The sequence below is a fragment of the Apodemus sylvaticus genome, chromosome 17, assembly GCF_947179515.1.
Source record: "Apodemus sylvaticus chromosome 17, mApoSyl1.1, whole genome shotgun sequence".
Taxonomy (NCBI): Eukaryota; Metazoa; Chordata; class Mammalia; order Rodentia; family Muridae; genus Apodemus; species Apodemus sylvaticus.
The window spans coordinates 7124991-7149286 of NC_067488.1; the positions used below are offsets into that span (position 1 = coordinate 7124991).

Genomic DNA, 24296 nt, shown 5'->3' on the forward strand with positions numbered 1-24296 from the left:
AGAAGTACAACCATGTAATTTTTTGTTGGCTTAAACTTTCTCTTCTTTTGTTTACCTTTTTTTCTATGTAGGGAGACTAATTTCTTTCTTTTTTGTTCTATTTTGTGCAGGTTATGTGGGTGTGTAATTTGTGCCGAAAACAACAAGAAATCCTCACTAAATCAGGAGCATGGTTTTATAATAGTGGCTCTAATACACTACAACAGCCCGATCAAAAGGTTCTTCGAGGGCTTCGAAATGAGGAAGCCCCTCAGGAGAAGAAAGCCAAACTCCATGAGCAGCCCCAGGTCCAAGGACCCTCAGGTGACTCCTCAGTGCCTGCAGCTGAGAAAGGTCGGGCTCACGGGCTCACAAGACAGGACTCTGTTAAACATGGACCAGGCGTGAAGCACCAGATTGCCAGTGACATGCCTTCCGACAGGTACATATCTTATGTCATCTCTCGGTACAGTTTGTTTTTGTGTTTATGTCTATACTTCTCAACAAGTACCGTTTTGTGGGTCTGAAAATTGAACTTGGGTCATCAGTCTTGTGTGGCATATGCCTCCTCCTGCTGAGCCACCTTCCTGACCCAAATCCAGCACGCATAACACTCATTCCAAGCAGAAATAAAAAAAATATGAAATGTTTACCCATCAATGAGTTGATTAAATGTTATATTCATGATGTTCAGGGTTTGAGGTATGACTGGTTTAAAGTATTTGTGTTTGATATATGCAAGATTATAAAATTGATTTCCCAGAATGAAGAAATGAATTTAAATAGGACAGCTTTTGCTGCTGTTATAAACTGCAGCCTCCTTACTGGATGTATCAGGTTTTACTGTAGTCTTTCTTGAGTAAAGGCAGGTTATTTCTTGTGTGTCATAGGAATTTATACATTTTCTTTGGTGAACAGTATGTACCTTTATTTTTTTTTACACTTTTGTGTTAAGTTGTAAAAGTGTTTTGCATTCCTTTTAAAGCTATATGCATTATAAATATTTTCTTTTGAAATTTATATGAATATAATTTGATTATGTATAGGATCTTGTACAGAGTTTCATAATGTAGCTCTAGCTGGCCTGGAGTTTACGGTATAATCATGGCTGGCTTTAAACTCAGCTTTCTAGGTCCAGGCGTTTGCCACCATACCATTCTTATTTACCTTGTGATGAACAAAATTTTTATTTTTTAATTTATTTATTTTATTTACTTTTTAATTTTATTTTCTAAATTCTATGTTTACATTCCAAATGCTTTCCCCTTTCCAGGTCCCCCCTCCCCATATGTCCCATTCTCCAATCACCCCCTCCCTTTTCTTTGTCCTGGTACAACCCTATAATGCTGGATCAAGCCTTTCCAGGATCAGGCCCTCTCCTTCCCTCTTCATGTGAATCATTTGATATGTTAATTGTGTCTTCAGTATTCAGAGCTTCTGGGCTAATTAATATCCACTTTTCACTGATTGCATTCCATGTGTATTCTTTTGTGATTGGGTTACCTCACTTAGGATGATATTTTCTAGTTCCAACCATTTGCCTAAAAATTTCATGAATTCATTGTTTTTAATTGCTGAGTAGTATTCCATTGTGTAAATATACCACATTTTCTGTATCCATTCCTCCACTGAGGGACATCTGGGTTCTTTCCAGCTTCTAGCTATTATAAATAAGGCATCTATGAACATAGTGGAGCATGTGTCCTTATTGCATGCCGGGGAATCCTCTGGGTATATGCCCAGGAGAGGTATAGCCGGGTCCTCTGGAAGTGTCATGCCCAGTTTTCTGAGGAACCACCAGACTGATTTCTAGAGTGGTTATACCATCTTAAATCCCACCAGCAGTGGAGGAGTGTTCCTCTTTCTCCACATCCTCCCCAACATCTGCTGTCTCCTGAGTTTTTAAACTTAGCCATTCTGACTGGTGTGAGGTGAAATCTCAGGGTTGTTTTGATTTGAATTTCCCTAATGACTAATGATGTTGAACATTACTTAAGGGGCTTCTAGGCCATCCAGATTTCTTCAGGTGAAAATTCTTTGTTTAGCTCTGTACCCCATTTTTAAATAGGGTTATTTGGTTCCCTGCAGTCTAACTTCTTGAGTTCTTTATGTATATTGGATATTAGCCCTCTGTCAGATGTAGGGTTGGTGAAGATCTTATCCCAGTTTGTTGGTTGCCGTTTTGTCCTTTTGACAATGTCCTTTGCCTTACAGAAACTTTGTAATTTTATCAGGTCCCATTTGTCAGTTCTTGACCTTAGAGCATAAGCTATTGGTGTTCTGTTCAGGAACTTTTCCCCTGTGCCCATGTTCTCAAGGGTTGTCCCCAGTTTCTTTTATATTAGTTTCAGTGTGTCTGTTTTTATGTGGAGGTTCTTGATCCACTTGGACTTGAGCTTAGTGCAAGGAGATAAGAATGGATCGATTTGCATTCTTCTGCATACTAGCCACCAGTTGAACCAGCACCATTTTTGAAAAGGCTATCTTTTTTCCACTGGATGGTTTCAGCTCCTTTGTCAAAGATCAAGTGACCATAGGTGTGTGGATTCATTTCTGGGTCTTCAATTCTATTCCATTGATCCACCTGCCTGTCACTGTACCAATACCATGCAATTCCAATACCATGCAGCTTTCAACACTATTGCTTTGTAGTACTGCTTGAGGTTGGGGATACTGATTCCCCGAGTTCTTTTACTGCTGAGAATAGTTTTAGCTATCCTGGGTTTTTTTGTTATTCCAGATGAATTTGAGAATTGCTTTTTTCTAACTCTATGAAGAACTGAGTTGGGATTTTGATGGGGATTGCATTGAATCTGTAGATTGCTTTTGGCAAGATGGCCATTTTAACTATATTAATCCTGCCAATCCACGAGCATGGAAGATTTTTCCATTTTCTAAGGTCTTCTTTGATTTCCTTCTTCAGAGACCTGAAGTTCTTCTCATACAGATCTTTTATTTGTTTGGTTAGAGTCACACCAAGATACTTTATATTGTTTGTGGCTATTGTGAAAGGTGTCATTTCCCTAATTTCTTTCTCAGCCTGCTTATCCTTTGAGTATAGGAAGGTTACTGATTTGCTTGAGTTGATTTTATAACCAGCCACTTTGCTGAAGTTGTTTATCAGCTGTAGGAGTTCTCTGGTGGAGTTTTTTGGGTCACTTAAGCATACTATCATATCATCTGAGAATAGTGATAGTTTGACTTCATCCTTTCCAATTTGTATCTCTTTGACCACCTTATGTTGTCTAATTGCTCTAGCTAGAACTTCAAGTACTATATTGAAAAGATATGGAGAGAGGGGCAGCCTTGTCTAGTCCCTGATTTTAGTGGGATTGCTTCAAGTTTCTCTCCATTTTATTTGATGTTGGCTACTAGTTTGCTGTATATTACTTTTACTATGTTTAGGTATAGGCCTTGAATTCCTCTTCTTTTCAAGACTTTTAGCATGAAAGGATGCTGAATTTTGTCAAATGATTTTTCAGCATCTAATGAAATGACATGTGGTATTTTTCTTTGAGTTTGTTTATGTAATGTATTGCATTGATGGATTTCTGTATATTGAACTATCCCTGCATTCCTGAGATGAAGCCTACTTGATCATGGTGGATGATCATTTTGATGTGTTCTTGGATTCGGTTGGCAAGAATTTTCTTCAGTATTTTTGCATCAATATTTATAAGGGAGATTGGCCTGAAGTTTTCTTTCTTTGTTGGATCTTTGTGTGGTTTTGGTATCAGCGTAATTGTGGCTTTGTAGAAGGAGTTGGGTAGTGTTCCCTCTCTTTCTATTTTGTGGAATAGTTTGAAGAATTATTGGCGTTAGGTCTTCTTTGAATGTCTGATAGAATTCTACACTAAAGCCATCTGGTCCCGTGCTTTTTTTGGTTGGGAGACTTTCTATGACCACTTTTATTTCTTTAGGGGTTATGGGACTGTTTAGATGATCTATTTGATCCTGATTTAATTTTGGTGTTTGGTGTCTGTCTAGGAAATTGTCCATTTTATTCAGATTCTCCAGTTGTGTTGAGTATAGGCTTTTGTAGTAGGATCTGATGATTTTTTGAATTTCCTCAGTTTCTGTTATATCTCCCTTTTCATTTCTAATTTTGTTAATCTGGATACTGTCATTGTGCCCTTTGGTTAGTCTGGCTAAGGGTTTATCTATTTTGTTGATTTTCTCAAAGAACCAGCTCCTGGATTTGTAGATTCTTTGTATGGTTCTCTTTTTTCTACTTGATTGATTTCAGCCCTGAGTTTGATGATTTCCTGGCTTCTACTCCTCCTGGGTGAATTAGCTTCTTTTTGTTCCTGGGCTTTCAGGTGTGCCATTAAGCTGCTAGTGTATGCTCTCTCCATTTTCTTTTTGGAGGAACTCAGGGCTATGAGTTTTCCTCTGAGCACTGCTTTCATTCTGTCCCATAGATTTGAGTATGTTGTCTCTTCATTTTCATTAAATTCTAAAAAGTCTTTAATTTCTTTCTTTATTTCTTCCTTGACCAAGGTATCATTGAGTAGAGTATTGTTCAGTTTCCATGTGTATGTGGGCTTTCTGTTTTTTTTTTTTGTTGCTATTGAAGACCACTTTTACTCCATAGTAATCTGATAGGAGGCATGGTATTAGTTCGATCTTCTTATATTTGTTGAGGTCTGTCTTGTGACCAATTATATGGTTGATTTTGGAGAAGGTACCATGAGGTGCTGAGAAAAAGGTATATTCTTTTGCTTTAGGATGAAATGTTCTATACATATCTGTTGAATCTAATTGTTCCAAAGCTTCAATTAGTTTACCTGTGTCCCTGCTTAGTTTCTGTTTTCCTGATTGGTCCATTGAGGCGAGTGGAGTGTTGAAGTCACCCACAATTATTCTGTTAGGTGCAATGTGTGCTTTTGACTTTAGTAAAGTTTTTTTTTATGAATGAGGGTACCCTTGCATTTGGAGCATAGATGTTCAGGATCAAGACTTCTTCTGGGTGTATTTTTCCTTTGATCAGCAAGAAGTGTCCTTCCGTGTCTATTTTGATGACTTTATGTTGAAACTCAATTTTATCTGATATTAGAGTGGCTCTCTGGCTTGTTGCCTGAGACCATTTGCTTGTAAAATTGTCTTCCAGCCTTTTACTCTAAGGTAGTATTTGTCTTTGAGACTGAGGTGTGTTTCCTGTATGTAGCAAAATGTAGGGTCTTGTTTACGTATCCATTCTGTTAGTCTATGTCTTTTTATTGGGGAATTGAGTCCATTGATGTTAAGAGAAGACAGCTCTTTAAGACAGCTATTAGAAGTGCATTCAAGAGTTCACTTGCTTTCAGTATCTCTTGTCTTGTTTTGACTGTTAGCTGATCTCAACTAAAGTATTCTTGGTGTTGTTGTTATTTGAGCTCATTCATGTATTGAAGAATCTGGCGCTTTAGGTTCTGTAGGTTTTGTGCCTATCTTTGCTAGACTTCTAAGCAGGCTTGTTACTTCTTCTGGATTTGTAGCATCTGACCTCACCCTGAGACCAGATTTATCAGGCATCTCTGGAATATGTGGGTGCATTTCATAGTTAAGTCAATCTGCTAGTGTCAGACCTGATGGCCAAAGGAATAATTTCTTTCTTTCTTTCTTTCTTTCTTTCTTTCTTTCTTTCTTTCTTTCTTTCTTTCTTTCTTTCTTTCTTTCTTTCTTTCTTTCTTTCTTTCTTTCTTTCTTTCTTTCTTTCTGTCTTTCTTTCTTCCTCCCTTTCATTCTTTTCTTTCTTTCATTATCTCCTTTCATTCTTTTTTTTAAATTAATTTTTTTATTGAATATATTCGATCCTGAGTTTAACATTGCCCAGGACATAACCTGCCAGTTTTCTACCTGCGCCCAAGGTGCCCAGGACATAACCTGCCAGTTTTCTACCTGCGCCCAAGGCCTGGGAAGCTCTGCGGGTCATTTTTCTGCCATCACTGTCGGGGGACATTTGTCCTGCAGAGGGATTGGCACTTGGAAGTAGTGCCCTGCAGCCTTTGCCATATTGGCTCCTGGATGGACCAGACAGGCAACACCAGGTACACAGAGACAACCCAAGTATAACATTGCATGTGGCGAGGCATAAAAGGGCTCGAATGGCACCCAAGAGTAGGGCAGCCCATCAGCAATCTGTGCCAGGGGAAACCCAGTCATCCAGAGATGTGGAAATAGTCTTACAGGCTCACAGGAGGTTCAAGCACCAGCCAGTAACAACAAGACCAACTAACGCCAGAGATAACCAGATGGCAAAAGGCAAATACAAGAACATTATTAACAGAAACCAAGGCAACATGGGACCATCTGAACCACGTTCTCCCACAACAGCAAGTCCTGGATACCGCAACATACCAGAAAAGCAAGATCTGGATTTAAAATCATATCTCATGATGCTGTTAGAGAATTTGAAGAAGGACATAAATAACGTAAAGAAATACAGAGGAACACGAGTCAACAGGTAAAAGCCCTTAAAAAGGAAACACAAAAATCCCTTAAAGAAATACAGGAGAACATGGGTCAAGAGGTAGAAGCCTCTGAAGAGGAAACACAAAAAATCCCTTAAAGAAATACAGGAAAACACAACAAACAATTGAAGGAACTGAACAATACCATCCAGGATCTAAAAACAGAAGTGGAAACAACTAAGAAATCACAAAGGGAGACAACTTTGGAGATAGAAAACCTTGGGAAGAAATCAGGGGCCATAGATGCAAATATCAACAACAGAATATAAGAAATAATATAAGAAAGAACCTCAGATGCCAAAGATACCATAGAAAGCATTGACAAAACAGTCAAAAAAAATGCAAAATGCAAAAAGCTTGTAACTCAAAACATCCAGGAAATCCAGGCCACAATGAGAAGACCAAACCCAAGGATTATAGGTATAGATGAGAGTGAAGATTTACAACACAAAATCCCAACTCAATTCTTCACAGAGTTAGAAAGAGCAATTATCAAATTCATCTGGAACAACAAAAAACCCAGGATAGCTAAAACTATTCTCAGCAACAAAAGAAAATCTGGGGGAATCAGTATCCCTGACCTCAAGCAATACTACAGAGCAATAGTGTTAAAAACTGCATGGTATTGGTACAGTGACAGGCAGGAGGATCAATGGAACAGGACTGAAGATCCAGAAATGAACCCACACACCTATGGCCACTTGATCCTCGACAAAGAGGCTGAAAACATCCAATGGAAAAAAGATAGCCTTTTCAACAAATGGTGCTGGTTCAACTGGAGGTCAGCATGCAGAAGAATGCGAATTGATCCATCCTTGTCTCCTTGTACTAAGCTCAAATCCAAATGGATCAAGGACCTCCACATAAAGCCAGACACTCTGAAGCTAATAGAAAAGAAACTGGGGAAGACCCTTGAGGACATCGGTACAGGGAGAAAGTTTCTGAACAGAACACCAATAGTGTATGCTCTAAGAGCAAGAATTGACAAATGGGACCTCATAAGGTTACAGAGTTTCTGTAAGGCAAAGGACACCATGAAGAGGACAGATCGGCAACCAACAAATTGGGAAAAGATCTTCACCAATCCTACATCAGATAGAGGGCTAATATCCAATATATATAAAGAACTCAAGAAGTTAGACTCCAGAAAACCGAACAACCCTATTAAAAAATGGGGTACAGAGTTAAACAAAGAATTCTCACCTGAAGAACTTCGGATGGCGGAGAAGCATCTTAAAAAATGCTCAACTTCATTAGTCATTAGGGAAATGCAAATCAAAACAACCCTAAGATTTCATCTTACACCAGTCAGAATGGCTAAGATTAAAAATTCAGGAGACAGCAGGTGTTGGAGAGGGTGTGGAGAAAGAGGAACACTCCTCCACTGCTGGTGGGGTTGCAAATTGGTACAACCACTCTGGAAATCAGTCTGGCGGTTCCTCCGAAAACTGGGCACCTCACTTCCAGAAGATCCTGCTATACCACTCCTGGGCATATACCCAGAGGATTCCCCACCATGTAATAAGGATACATGCTCTACTATGTTCATAGCAGCCCTATTTATAATTGCCAGATGCTGGAAAGAACCCAGGTATCCCTCAACAGAAGAGTGGATGCAAAAAATGTGGTATATCTACACAATGGAGTACTATTCAGCCATTAGAAACAATGAATTCATGAAATTCTTAGGCAAATGGATGGAGCTAGAGAACATCATACTAAGTGAGGTAACCCAGACTCAAAAGGTGAATCATGGTATGCACTCACTAATAAGTGGTTATTAACCTAGAAAACTGGAATACCCAAAACATAATCCACACATCAAATGAGATACAAGAAGAAAGCAGGAGTGGTCCCTGGTTCTGGAAAGACTCAGTGAAACAGTATTTGGCAAAACCAGAACGGGGAACTGGGAAGGGGTGGGAGGGAGGACAGGGGAAGAGAAGGGGGCTTACGGGACTTTCGGGGAGTGGGGGGGGCTAGAAAAGGGGAAATCATTTGAAATGTAAATAAATTATATCGAATAAAAAAAATAACAATAAAAAAAAACAAAAAAAACAAAGGGCCAGCAAATATCTTCAACAAAATTATGGAAGAAAACTTCCTTAACCTAAAGAGAGAGATGCTCATGAATATACAAGAAGCCTATAGAACTCCAAATAGAATTGACTGGAACAGAAATTCCTCCTGTCACATAATAATCAAAACCCCAAATGTACTAAACAAAGAAAGAATATTAAAGGCAGTAAGAGAAAAAGGCCAAGTAACATATAAAGGAAGACCTATCAGAATTACACCAAACTTCTCACCAGAGACCATGAAAGCTGGAAGACCTGGAGAGATCTCATGCAGACTCTAAGAGAACACAAATGCCAGCCAAGACTACTATACCCAGCAAAACTCTCAATCACCATAGATGGAGAAACCAAGATATTCCATGATAAAACCAAATTTACACAATATCTTTCCACAAACCCAGCCTTACAAAGGATAATAGGTGGAAAACACCAATACAATGAGGGAAACTACACCCTGGAAAAAACAAGATGGTAACCTTCTTTCATCAAACCCAAAAGAAGATGACCACTCAAACATAAAAATAACATAAAAAATAACAGGAAGTAATAATCACTATTCCTTAATATGTCTTAACATCAATAGACTCAGTTACCCAAGAAAAAGACATAGACTAACATACTGGATATGTAAACAGGACCCTACATTTTACTGCATACAGGAAACCCATCTCATTGTCAAAGACAAACACTACCTCAGAGTAAAAGTCTGGAAAACAATTTTACAAGCAAATGGTCTCAGGAAACAAGCCAGAGTAGCCATTCTAATATCAGATAAAATTGACCAATTTCTCTAAGGAATATCAATGCAAAAATACTCAATAAAATTCTTGCTAACCGAATCCAAGAACACATCAAAACGATCATTCACCATGATCAAGTAGGCTTCATCTCAGGAATGCAGGGATAGTTCAATATACAGAAATCCATCAATGCAATACATTACATAAACAAACTCAAAGAAAAATACCACATGTCATTTCATTAGATGCTGAAAAATCATTTGACAAAATTCAGCATCCTTTCATGCTAAAAGTCTTGAAAAGAAGAGGAATTCAAGGCCTATACCTAAACATAGTAAAAGTAATATACAGCAAACTAGTAGCCAACATCAAATAAAATGGAGAGAAACTTGAAGCAATCCCACTAAAATCAGGGACTAGACAAGGCTGCCCCTCTCTCCATATCTTTTCAATATAGTACTTGAAGTTCTAGCTAGAGCAATTAGACAACATAAGGTGGTCAAAGAGATACAAATTGGAAAGGATGAAGTCAAACTATCACTATTCTCAGATGATATGATAGTATGCTTAAGTGACCCAAAAAACTCCACCAGAGAACTCCTACAGCTGATAAACAACTTCAGCAAGTGGCTGGTTATAAAATCAACTCAAGCAAATCAGTAACCTTCCTATACTCAAAGGATAAGCAGGCTGAGAAAGAAATTAGGGAAATGACACCTTTCACAATAGCCACAAACAATATAAAGTATCTTGGTGTGACTCTAACCAAACAAATAAAAGATCTGTATGAGAAGAACTTCAGGTCTCTGAAGAAGGAAATCAAAGAAGACCTTAGAAAATGGAAAAATCTTCCATGCTCGTGGATTGGCAGGATTAATATAGTTAAAATGGCCATCTTGCCAAAAGCAATCTACAGATTCAATGCAATCCCCATCAAAATCCCAACTCAGTTCTTCATAGAGTTAGAAAAAAGCAATTCTCAAATTCATCTGGAATAACAAAAAACCCAAGGTAGCTAAAACTATTCTCGACAGTAGAAGAACTCAGGGAATCAGTATCCTGGACCTCAAGCAATCTTACAGAGCAATAGTGTTAAAAACTGCATGGTGTTGGTACAGTGACAGGAAAGTGGATCAGTGGAATAGGATTGAAGACCCAGAAATGAACCCACACACTTATGGTCTCTTGATCTTTGACAAAGGAGCTGAAACCATCCAGTGGAAAAAAGATAGCCTTTTCAAAAATGGTGCTGGTTCAACTGGTGGCTAGTATGCAGAAGAATGCAAATCGATCCATTCTTATCTCCTTCTACTAAGCTCAAGTCCAAGTGGATCAAGGGCTTCCACATAAAACCAGACACACTGAAACTAATAGAAAAGAATCTGGGGAAAAGCTTTGAGCACATGGGCACAGGGGAAAAGTTCCTGAACAGAATACCAATAGCTTATGCTCTAAGATCAAGAATTGACAAATGGTACCTCATAAAATTTCAAAGTCTCTGTAAGGCAAAGGACACTGTCAGACAAAATGGCAACCAACAAATTGGGAAAAGATCTTCAGCAACCCTACATCTGACAGAGGGCTAATATCCAATATAAACAATGAACTCAATAAGGTAGACTCCAGAGAGCCAATTAACCCTATTAAAAATGGGGTACAGAGGTAAACAAAGAATTTTAACCTGAAGAATTTCGAATGGCTGAGAAAGCACATTAAGAAATGTTCAACATTATTAGTCATTAGGGAAATGCAAATCAAAACAACCCTGAGATTTCACCTCACACCAGTCAGAATGGCTAAGATTAAAATCTCAGGAGACTGCAGGTGTTGGATAGGATGTGGAGAAAGAGGAACACTCCTCCACTGCTGTTGGCATTGCAAGCTGGTACAACAGCTCTGGAAATCAGTATGGCGGTTCCTCAGAAAAGTGTGCATGACACTTCTGGAGGAGCCTGTTATACTACTCCCGGGCATATGCCTAGAGGATTCCTCAGCATGCAATAATGACACAAGCTCCACTATGTTCATAGTAGCCTTATTTATAATAGCCAGAAGCTGGAAAGAACCCAGATGTCCCTCAATGGAGAAGTGGATACAGAAAATGTGATATATTTACATAATAGAATACTAGTCAACAGTTAAAAACAATGAATTCATGAAATTCTTATGCCAATGGTTGGAACTGGAAAATATCATCCTAAGTGAGGTAACCCAATCACAAAAGAACACACATGGAATGCAGTCACTGAGAAGTGGATATTAGCCCAGAAGCTCTGAATACCCATGACACAATTCACATATCAAATGATTCCCAAGAAGAAGGAAGGAGAGGATCCTGGTCCTGGAAAGGCTTGATCCAGCATTGTAGGGGATTACCAGGACAGAGAAGTGGGAGTCGGTTGATTGGGGAATGGGAGGAGGGAAGAGGGCTTATGGGACTTACGGGGTGGTGGAACCGGGAAAGGGGAATTCATTTGGAATGTAAACAAAGAATGTAGAAAATAAAAAAATTTAAAAATGCAAAAAGATTACTTTCTTATCCATATCCATATTATAGTTCATTTTGCCATTATTAAAATTATATAAATTATACTGTGCGGTGGTGATGTACACCTGTAATCCCAGCACTCTGGGAGGCAGAGGCAGGCGGATTTCTGAGATGGAGGCCAGCATGGTCTACAGAGTGAGTTCCAGGACAGCCAGGGCTATACAGAGAAACTCTTGTCTCTGAAAAAAACCAAATCCACCCCCAAAATTATATCAATAAAAAAAAAGACCTCTGAGTTGTTGTGACTATTTTTATCTGCCAATCTTTCATCTATCTATCTGCCATCTGCCCACTTGCCCTCCCGTCCATCCTTCCACCTGTCCACCCGTTCACCCGTCCACCCGTCCACTCATCCACCCATCCACCCATCCACCTACCCACCCACCCATCCATCCATCCATCCATCCATCCATCCATCCATCCATCCATCCATCCAACCATCCATCCATCCATCCATCCATCCATCCATCCATCCATCCATCCATCCATCCATCATCTGTCTATCTATCTATCTATCTATCTATCTATCTATCTATCTATCTATCTATCTATCTTTAAATAGATGATATGTGATATGATTTTGTTTTTTTAACCACTTCACAGATATGGTGATCTTTCCTTATATTTATATAGGAAGTGTGTTTTATCATAATGTTTAGTCAATGTGTATTTAGTCTCTCAGTGTTAATAGCACTAATTTTATGTTTCAGATGACAATAATCATGCACATGTGTACTTAGTTTTGCATGGGTAAATTTTAGAATAAGCTTAATTCCCATAATTATAATCATGTAGTTAAAATACATAAATGTAGTTGAAAAGTTTTATATGCATTTTCAATTTGCTCTGTGTAAAGTATGCATCAGACTTTCTTTTTCATCAATATTTAGTAGAATTTTTACTTCATACATTTTTAGCCAATAAAATGTAATGGGACTTTTGATCTTTACCAATCTGCCTGTGAAAATTGAGATAGTACTATACATTTTAATAATTTTTATTATGATTGAGTAAAGTTGAACATTTCTGCATATATTTAAGAACATTTTAAATTGATTTTTTGTTTTGGTTTGATTGTTTTTATCTTTTTTCTGCTGAATTTTGATATTAATTACAGTGTATTTTAAATACTTTCTGTTTATAGAAAGAAACCTTTTGTGAGATTGATTATATTTTTGGTTTTTATTCTGTGTAATGAGTGATACAAACTTAGTGTCTCCAGATGATCTAAATTTGTTATCTTGCAGTTTGTGTGGGTCAAAGCTAAGGTGTGCGTTAACTAGGTCCTCTAACTAGGTTAACTAGGGTCCCCCCAGGCTGCATTCAACATTTAACAATGGCTGAGATTTCGTCTCATGCTCAGGCTCTCTTCGTCTTGTTAGCAGAAGGCCTTCCTTGCCTTGCACTTATGTGATGTACATGACAGAATGCCACCCATCAGACACTGCGCTTCCAGCTGTGCTGGTGTCACAGCCTGGCAGTCCTTCTTTAAAACACAGGAGTGTCTTTGCTGCTTTACATTTCTGACTTCTGTTTTTGACCTAAACCATTTTAAAGACTAGCATGACTGATTTTCCTGGAATAGTCTCTTTAGAATTACCTTAGAACTGTCTCAGGGGGGCAATAATTACATCTGTAAAATCACCCCCATTTTGTTACATAACGTGACCTAATCGTGGGCTGGCAGCATTTCCATAGGCCCTACCCACACTCACAGTTCCCATCTCCAGCTTATGTTAGCATTTGATTTCATCTATTTTTTTTAACACAAATATCATAATAGGATATAATTTTTCCTTTCATGATCCTTGATTCTTTTCCTGGGAATGGAGATAATTGACAAAAACCATTAATCTTTTCAAAACTATACACCCGAGTGAATGTAACCCATCTTATGCCAGTGCCACCATTGCCACTGTCTAATGTGAGACTATTTCAGTAGCCGGAACTAGTTAGCTAGTGTTCTCTACCCTCTCTCTCCTTGGCCCTCCAGTGGTTATTAATCTAGTTCCTGTTTTATGGTTTTGCCTGCTACAGACATTTTGTAAAACTGGAGTCGTAAAATGCATGGATTTTCATTTCTGACTCTCTAAGTAGCACATCCTGTTCTAGGTTTTGTTCACTATCCAGGAATTCATTCTTATGGCCAAGGAGTGATTCATTGTATGGGCATTCCACATTTTGTCAATTTATTCACCAAAATGAAAGCCTTTGCATCTGTTTACATTGTCATAGTCATTTTTTCCTATTATGAATGGTGCAGCTATTCACACTCTTAAGTTTCTGTGTGGCCATCTGTTTTCAGTTCTCTTTATGTATAATAGTCTTTGTGAATGCAGATTGGTCTTGTTTGCATTTCTGTAATGTTGGACATTTTTCTTATGATTATTGGCTATTTGTGTTTATTATTTTGATGATTTTTAGTTAAGTACTTTATTGAGGTTATTTTAAAACCCCCTTTGCCAAATTAAAACATGATATCATTAAATTGTAAAATAATGACTTATCTGAAATTTCTAGCAGTGTGGCGGTAGGTACTGAATTAGTCTCTTAAAACATGATTATCCCAAGGGGCCACTCCTCCGTTGTAGTGGCCCCTTGTTCTGAAAAGACTCAGTGAAGCAGTATAGAGCAAAATCAGAACAGGGAAGTGGGAAGGGTTGGGTGGGAAAACAGGGGGAGGGAAGGGGACTGATGGGACTTTCGGGGAGTGGGGGTCCAGAAAAGGGGAAATCATTTGAAATGTAAATAAATATATTAATAAATTAAAAAAAATGTTAAAAAAATAAAATAAAATAAACAACAACAACAACAACAACAAAACATGATTATCCCACTGTCCTATACTTTTTACTGAGTGATAAATATTTTCCTTCTACTGGCTTGAGATACTTATTTATAACACTGAATTATTATAAGCAAGATTATATTTATAACATTCAGTTATAATCTGTAGTTCTCTTCTGCTAATCTTCTGTACAAGCATAATCTGTAGTTATTTAAACAAGCAATCTGAGCTGTTAGACGTTGAGAGCAATGAAACCCTGCAGCATACATTTTAGTTCTATCTTTAAGTTCATAGGTAGTTAGCTGCCTTCTACCGTGTGTTTGAGGGTGCAGTGAGTGAGCCGGAGAGGTCCCGAGGAGTGAGTGGGCAGCATTATATGTTCATGAACACTTCCCCATTCATGTAGTCTGAATATGTTAGTACTAGATAAAAGTAAAAAGAAAAACAGAAATTAAAATAGAATTGAAGGATGAATTTGTTTTTTGTAAGACAGGGTTTCTCTGTAAGCCTTGGCTGTCATGGAACTCACTCTCTAGAGAAGGCTGCCCTCAAACTCAGAGATCCACCTGCCTCTGCCTGTCAAGTACTGGGATTCAAAGAATGTCCCACCATATCCAGACCCTATAAATATATTTATAGCTCATGTAAAGAGAATGACTTCAGCTCCTTAATAAATCTGTACTTATCATTTTTGCCAGCAGATGGCAGCAGTGCACCCTGAAAACATTTCCAGTTCATAGTTGTTCCAGCCATCACTGCAGAGTTGGTATAGGGCTTAGAGAAGTACATGCAATACCTTTACAGCTGCGACTGAAAAAGAAAACCACCACCTGTTCAGATTCAATGCTGCAATTCATCTCTAAATATGTGTCTCTAGTTCTGAGGTTTTTATGTACCAAATTTGTATTTACAAGTGTAAATTTTATACTTGCCTCAATTTCACAAATACTTCACTATTAAACTCTTGAGTATCGAGTATTCAGTCCCTCCCAAGTGTTAGTTTCCTGCATTCTCTGGCCAAGCAGACAGCACTGTTAGTTACCTTGCATCTCAAGTGTGAACAATGAAATCTCATTTCTAAACCTTTCCTGTTGCCTGTCATAATTCATTTGTTTGTGATTTCTGTTTCTTCAATCACAGGATCGCCTTTTGCGTCCTACTGTTTATTTTCAGTGGAGGTTGGTCACTGGTTCTGTTTGGACATCAGTTTGTCTTGTCTTCTTCCCAGACTCTTACTTTGCTTTCCAGAATCATGCTATTTAAATAAAGATATAGAAAAGTCATTTTTGAAGCTTCCCAATTTGTACTTAAAGTTAAATTTTAAAAATTAAATATAATTATTTCTCCCCTTCCCTTTCTTTTCTTCCCATGTGCACCCTGCAGTTGCTCTCCCTTGAAATCATGAGCTCTTTTCTTCAGTTGCTGTTGCCAAACCTACACAAGCACACACAAATGCCCAGGTGCAAATGCACAGTTTATTTGGTGTTACTTGTATGTACTTAAAAGTTTTAATCCTTAGCTTTTAAGTAATCAAAATTTCTTATTGAGATTGCCTATTTTACTTGGGGCAATGCATAGGATGCTGAACTATGGGCTTGTGCATGTGAGGGCACAGAACTCTAGGGGGCACCCGTTACTTAAGTAAGAGTTCTGCAGTGGAGGGTGGTGTTTCTGTGGGACAGGTTACAGCTATGGGAAGGAATCAAGATAGAGGAAACAGAAAATGGAAATTTAAGGAATGGAGGAAGTTAGTAATTTTAAATAAAAATTTAAAAGGCCTTAAATGGAAAAGGCCTTCCTTATCATGGACGCGTGAAGGCAGCTAGGAAGTAAGCCAGTAAGGCTGTGTCTGCAGGAGGTCACTCCAGGCAGTAACAAGGTGAAGGGAGGCTGTGCTTTGATGTGTCTATCAAAACTTTTTTTAAAAATAAATTTAAAGCACAGTTCAAATGTTCCTGCTTATAAAAAATCTGCTCATATCCAGCTGGAATAATATTTTTGTTTATAAAGATACTTTTAAATTAATTTATTCCTTATTACATGAAAGTTTCATACAAGCCTATATTTTGAGCAAATCTACACTCAATTTTTCATCTTCAATTCCTCCCGTATTCTCTCACCACTTTCCCTCCTAACTTTATGTGTGCTTGAAAAGAAATAAAAATAAAAACTGAGTACTCTTATTTGCTGCCTGTGTGTCCATGGGCTTACACCACCCACTGGAGCTTGAGAGGATTTCAGGGGCCACATTTCTGAAGAAAGCTGACCTTTCCTTGGCAGCAGCATCCACAAGTTCCTTAAGTATGTGTGTGGCTTCAGGAGATCCTCCCCTATTCATGGTAGTGTTTTTTGCTGGCTTGATCTTGTGCCTGACCTGTGCAGGTTGTCATAGCTGCTGCCTGTTCATGTGTGCAAGGGTCAGGGCATCCTTCTTTGTTGGTGACATCCACACATTTCTCTCTTGGACTCTTTCTTTCTCTTCTTCTGAAGTGACAGTGTGCCTTGTGTAGAGGCTTTGTTTGAAAGTATTAAACACTATTGTACTTTCAGTGCACTAGCCAAGGCTTCGGTCACATCAGTTTGCTGAGCACTGAACTATTTAAGGGCACAGTGTCCTTCATACCTTTGTGTTAATTCATAGTTCAGGTTTTAGAAATAATAGACATTCATTGACTATCAGTTACATTAGAATGAGTTGAAATAAATTGTAAAACTGAAAAAAAGAATAGATTTCCAAGTATTTTTTGTTTTTGTTCATAATTATTGTTATTTACTGTTTTTGAGACAAGGTTTTGGTGTGTGTCCCAGGCTGGCCTTGTATTTGGAGTTCTGCCTTTGCTTCAAGACCTCTGGGGTTAGCATCAGACACCACCATGCCTGGCTTTTCCATTCTTTTTATATTTTACAATTATCTTTTATTTACAAAAATTAAATTTATTCAAAGACTAAATGATTTTCTCTTAGCTTTATTTTCCCGGTAACGTTCTTTTAAGATTCTGTTGTCATATCTAAGAACATGTTGATGTTCATTAAAGTTCATAAAGATCCTTACAAGGTTGATCTGTAGTATCCTTTCTTTGAAACTTACAATGCAAATGAACCTCAGCATCCTTTCACAGAGCTCCTGCCTGTTTGTCTGGGTGTGTCACATTTTAGCATTGCCTTAATGAATTTGATGGACTAGCATCTGTGTTCTCTGTTCTCATAGCTGTGCTTAGGAAGTTTGTTTTGGTTTGACCTGGCTTTTAAGTATTGTGCTATTAATATCATTATTATATACCATATAAATATGATAGACTTTTTCATTCTTGGTAGCATCTAAGGTGCTGCAGAGATGGCTCAGCTTTTAATACATCTTGCTACTATATTTTGAAGATTGGAGTTCAGATTCCAGCACGTTGGGTAACTCACAAGTGGCTGTAACTCCAGCACCAGTCCAGTTTCCCCTTTTAGTCTTCACGGGCATCTGCATGCACACATGGAAAACATTCTTTCACAAGCAGAATTTTAAATATGTATTCTTGTGTGCACAAGTGTAGAATATGATTTTCATAATCTTCTAGGAGGCTTCTGTGTGATGAGGACAGTGGCAGTAGTTGTTGGACGGACTGGAAGGTGCCAGGGAAGCTGGCATGCAGCAGCTACGACTTCCGTGACTGTCCTCAGCTCCCCAGACTGTGGGCCACAGCTGCATTTAGTTAGGCAACTAGTGTGGAGGCTTTTGAAGAAGTAGATAGCAATAAAACCTATATCAAGATGTGGAAACTAAAGTGTAATTTAAAATGTCATGCATAACTCCAAGGTGTTATGGCAGCAGTCGCAAATGTTGCACTGTACAACTACGTTGCAGCCTTGGTTCTGAGCACATCATATGTACACTGTGCACTGCACACTGCATCTGCTGTCTCATAGTGCACACCACACAGGCAGACATGGCCTGAAACACCCTGGCTCAGATTCAAAACCGTGCTATGTATTGTGTTACAGTTATTTTACTGTACACATAAGTTTGCTCTTACAGAAACATCATGATTCAATACGGAAAACAGACTCTTAATATTTTCTTAATGCTTTCCCGCATCATAGAAGGATCACTTGAGTCTATTTTTTAAATTCTATTGTATTAAAATACTTTTCTCTAAATATTTCTGAGTTACTGACTTGAGTAACTTTTTCAGTTTTTTATAAAGCATTAAATGAATTTTAGCTTGTCACTTGACAAAATTTAAACAATTTCTGAATTGGCCCTAAATATTTTTATCATTTTGTGCAACATGTTTGTGTTCTTAATATGATGGTTTGAAAATCAAGATATTGATTAACTCTGAAAAAACAGCGTAAATGTTCTATGCCTTAATGTATCAAATAACTCAGGATTTAATTCTTTATCTAAAAACAATAGGCAATACATTTTATTAGTGTGCAATTTTGTCTTTATCTTTAAGAAATGATGAAGTTATATATGCCAGAGAGTTATTTGAAAATAAATTTCTATATGCTCTATTAGCAACAAATAAATTATTTGTACATGTATTTTAGATGCCTATAGATCTGAGTAGTATACAGATTTCTTTGGCAAAAATGGGAAAACATTATGAAGCCTTGACTTAGTCTATACTATTTAAATATTTTATTTCTAGTACTAGTTTATTTGGAATATACAGAGTCAGTGAGGATGCTCTGTACTATAGGTATTTATAATATAGTAATATGTAATTTAATAATATAATAATACATAATTTAATAATCTATTACATCAGCATTAATGGTGCACTTACCAAAATTAATACGTGAACTTGAAATGTGTGGGACAGAAATAATTTAGAAAAATAGGGAATTAGATAAATAAATTTAATGATAGAATCAAGTAGGACAAATTCGTCTTAACAGACATATTTATTAAAACTTTAATGGCTTTCTGTTTGTTTTTTTTGTTTTGTTTTGGATTTGGTTTTTTCGAGACAGGGTTTCTCTGTGTAGCCCTGGCTGTCCTGGAACTCACTCTGTCTGGAACTCTGTCCTGGAATTCAGCCTGAGTTCAGGCTGGCCTCGAACTCAGAAATCTGCCTGCCTCTACCTCCCAGAGTGCCGGGATTACAGGCATGCTCCACCACCCCCCGGCTTTTTAATGAGGGGATTTTAAGAACAGAGTGGAATGGTTTTGAGAGAGCAGGAAAACAAGACTGAACCGCCTAAGAAGTTTCTAGGTTACCAGGTCTCTTCTCCCACTCTCAGTTTACCCTATGCTCTTCCAGGGCAGCGTGGTAAAATGTTTCCCAGTTTAAGGTGGTACTTGAGTAGTCTGTGTAAGAACTCCCATTGTAATGATTTCACCTCAAGATTTATCTTTGCATATTCTATAATGTGTATATATAAATAATATTTAACATATACACATGTATATATTTTAAACTGCACACATTATACAGTAGTCTTATATTTAAGGAGATTCATTTATGTAGGGATATTAGATTACTGTTCCAAAGTTCTGCATTATAGTCTGTGGTAGAATGCACAACGGTCTGAGCATCCTGATCTTGTCATTGTGTGAATATCTATATGCTTTATGTGGTAGAAAAGACTTTGAAGATGTGACCAAAGTTATGGGCATTAATTATTCTCAGTTATCTGCATGTGTGCAGTCAGTCAACTCTTGTGATTTTAAAAGTGGAGAATCTTCCTGTCTGGATGAAAGAGGTTAGGTGAAGAAGGAAGAGAAATCCAAACAGGAGAAGCCGTGGTTATATTTGAAGATGGAGGTTTGAGTCAGTAAACCTGGCAAGCTTTCAAACTTAGATATTGTCTTCAGTTTGTAGCAAACAGGGATATTGGTCTTCCAGTCACAGGGCAGAGGTTTGCCAGTTGCTTTAGTGAACAAACTGTCCACCTTTCTTCTGACCACTGCACTGTGTTACCTCACCTCTGTGCTTGCGGCTGTTTGCTGTAGCAATAGAAGATTAATGCAGTGTCTAGTGTGTTTCAGGTTTCTCCTTATTTATTTCTGTTTTATTCAATATTTTTTTAGTAACTGGAAGTCAAGGCTAAAGGAAAAGGCCTCTTGATTATAGAGAATCAATGAACTCACATGTCTTCTTATGATCTATGCACAGGCTCTTCTGTAATCTTCATATGTGGGTAGAGATAAATGTCATAGTGTTTATACTTTATTTCATTAGTTCCTAAAAGATCCCTCTCCCTCTACTCCTACCTAGAGTACTAGTGCTTCATGATTCTTATTATTGCATATCATATTCATTACTTAATACTTTATATTAAGACTCTTTGGTAGTGTGGTAGATACACGATGGTGTTTTGGGTTTAGCCATTATTTATTAGTTTTTGTGGATGTGGTGTCACATGTGTTTGTGTGCAGTAACCAGTGTTTGCATATGTGGAGGCCAGAGGTTGACATAAAAAAGTCCTTCTCAATTGCTTCTGTTCCTTATTTTATTTTTAAGATTTATTTTATTATTTACTTGTGTTTATGTATATTTGTGCAAGTGCCCGTGGAGGGCAGAAGAGTTCATCGGATCCTTTGTAGCTTCAGTTACAGTTGGTTGTGAGTTACACAGTCTGCGGACTGAGAACCAAATTCTCATCCTCTGGAAGAGCAGCAAACATTCCTTACCTTGAGCCAGCGAGAGGGTCTCTCGCTGAACTCGGAGCTCAGCCATTGACTAGACTGCCTGGCTTCTGAGCTTTAGTATCAGCTGGTGCCCCATCCTCTACCTCGCTGTCTACACCTCTCAATTTTGTGGGTACTAGGGATCTTAACTCCCAACTCAGGTCTTCATGCTTAACAGACATTTTACCCTCTGAGCAATCCCCCTATACCAGGAGTTTGGTTGTAATTTTCACTTTCTTTGGTTATATTAAACCTAAGCATTTTCCTTATACATAGCAGCTCTTTGAATTACTGTTACCGTGAAGTAAAAAGAGTGAGTTGCCCTTCATTTCTGCCTATTGTTTCTTTGTTGAGCAGACATTTTTGTTTTGGTATACGAAAATTAATTTTCTTTTTAGTTTTTTGTTCCTTTGGCCATGATTGGGAAGTCCTTCTTCATTCAAAATCCAGAATACTTTGCAGTTTCAGCTGCTAGCTTTTAAAACATTTTTTAAAATTTAATTAAAATATAATTGTACCATTAACCCCTCTTCCCTTTCTTCCCTCAACTCCTCCTCTCTTCTCCCTCCCAGCCTTCTTATTCCCTCTCTAATTTGTGGCTTTTTTCTTACATTATTATTCACATACACACACACACACACACACACACACACACACACACACACACACACACACACACACACATACTATAAATACAACCAGTCCATTTACTTATTTCTTGTGAAGATGATTTCAGCGTTGACCATTTTGTATTGGATAACTAATTAGGGAGCTCATCTCTGGGAAAGAGCAATTCTCCCTCTCTTAGCAATCATTAATTGTCTGTAGGGTTTTGTTTGGTTGGTTTTGTTTCTGTTTTAGTCTGGAGTTGTCTCCAATACCAAGATATGAATCCCACTATTGTACCTTTAGGGCTATCTCATGATTGTTGTGATTTATATGCAGCAAAGCTGAGTAGATTGCTTTCCTACCTTGGCAGCTGTGTAGCACCTTCTGGTATTATGAAAGCTAGTTTGCAGGATGATCGAGCTTACATCTTCTAAGCCTTGTGTCCAAAGCACATGGTGTCTTCAGCAATAGTATCATGCTTATCTTGTCTGCTTAATAGAATTTGCTATAGATATGGCAAAGAATTCTAGTTTATTTATTTTTTTTTATATAATGTAAGCTGTTTTCCCAAGGAGTGGGAAAGTTATTAAATAACTTACACCCCACTAGTCTTTGGTTCTACCTGGCTGTGATGGTCACATGGTCATTGGTTTTCCTTTGAACTCATATCTATATTCATCAACCTTCTTTTTCTGTTTTTAGTGATTGGTTTGAAGTCCATATATAAAGTGACGTGTCCCCCGGTGTTTTCATGCTGTCAGTGATCTTGGCTCTTATTTATCCCCTTGCTTTCTGCTCACCGCCACTTCCTTAACCTTCACTCTGCTCCTCGTCCTCTTGTTCTTTTTATCTGTCCCCACGTTGATCACCCAGTGTCTTCATTACATTGTTGAGTAAAAATGGTAAAAGTGGTGTTTTTGCTTTGTTTCAAACTGTCATATAAATGTATGGCTATTCTAGGCAAACATGATGTTAGCTGTAGATTGTTTTCATAAATACACTCTACTCTTTTGAGGAAATTCTGTTACTCATTTCCTCAGTTTAGTGATGAATGCCCATGGAGCTTTGACACATTCTTTTTCTGCTTCTCTTAAGATGGTAATTTATTTTCCCTTCTTTAGTCTGCTTAGTTACATTGATAGTTTTCTAGTGCTATACTAACCTTGTATTGCTGGATACTTTCTGTTTTGATGGTAATATTCTGTTTATGTATTTCTGTATCTGATTTACTTGCATTTTTATTAGAGAATTAAAATATTTATGCTTGTAAGAGATATTCGTATATGGGTTTCTTTCTTTATATCATCACTGGCTTTGTCATTAGAGGAATACTTATAAGACAAGTTACCAAATAACATTTTATTTTTATTGTGTTTCAATACTTCATGTGAAAGTAGTTTTTTCCTATAATTTTTTCTTTTTTATTGATAAAGGAAGTAAAAACATTTTATGATAAAATTGAAGATTTACATGGAAAATATTTCTGATAAAATAGAAGAGATATATAGAAAAACACATTAAAATTGGCAATTTTCATGGAAAATTGAATAATAAGGTGGTAGGTATAAAAAACATTGCTAAATTAATTGAAAAAGGAAGTAGAAACATTTTATGGTAGAATTGAAGATTTGTGTGGAAAATATTTCTGATAAAAATTGTAGAAAAATGTTAAAATTTAAGATTATCATGGAAAATTTTATATAGATATAATAATGGCAGGCATAAAATATTTCTAAGTTAATTGAAAGTAGAATTATAAACATTTTCTGATAAAGTTGAAGATTTACATGGAAAATATTTCTGATAAAATTGAAGAAATATATGGAAAACATGTTAAAATTGAAGATTATCATGGAAAATTATACAGATAAAATGGTAGGCATAAAATAATTCTAAGTTGATTGAAAGTGGAATTATAAACATTTTCAGGTAAAATTGCAGATTACATGGAAAGTATTTCTGGTAAAATTCAAGAAATATATAGACAAACATGTTAAAATTGACTATTTCATGGAAAATTATACAGGTAAAATAATAGACATAAAATATTTCTAAATTAATTGAAGGTTAATTTAAAAACATTTTGTGATAAAGTCAGATTTACATGGAAAACATTTCCAATAAAATAGAAGAAATATATAGAAAAACATGTTAAAATTGAAGATTATTGTGAAAAATAATGCAGATAAAATGGTAGACATAAAAAATACTAAATTAATTGAAAGAGGAATTACAAACATTTTCTGATAAAATTGAAGATTTAAATGAAAAAATATTTCTGTTAGTCTATGTCTTCTTATTGGGGAATTGAGAATAAGACATGTTAAGGAATAGTGACTCTTGCTTCTTGTCATTTTTGAAGTTACTTTTATGTTTGTGTGGTTATCTTCTTTTGAGTTTGTTGGAAGATTATTTTTTTGCTTTTTCTAGGGTGAAGTTTCCCTCCTTGTGTTGGTGTTTTCCATCTATTATCCTTT

At 37.1% G+C, this 24296-nt stretch overlaps 1 protein-coding gene across 17 annotated transcripts in view; it reads left to right on the plus strand.

The window, feature by feature from the left end:
* Rims2 (regulating synaptic membrane exocytosis 2) overlaps positions 1-24296 on the plus strand; it is a 540571-nt gene that overhangs the window by 175470 nt on the left and 340805 nt on the right. For all 17 annotated transcript variants that reach the window (XM_052160864.1, XM_052160857.1, XM_052160861.1 and 14 more), the window contains one exon: positions 111-421. In XM_052160864.1, coding sequence (XP_052016824.1) covers positions 111-421 — 311 coding nt within the window. The remainder of the gene's footprint in view (positions 1-110; positions 422-24296) is intronic.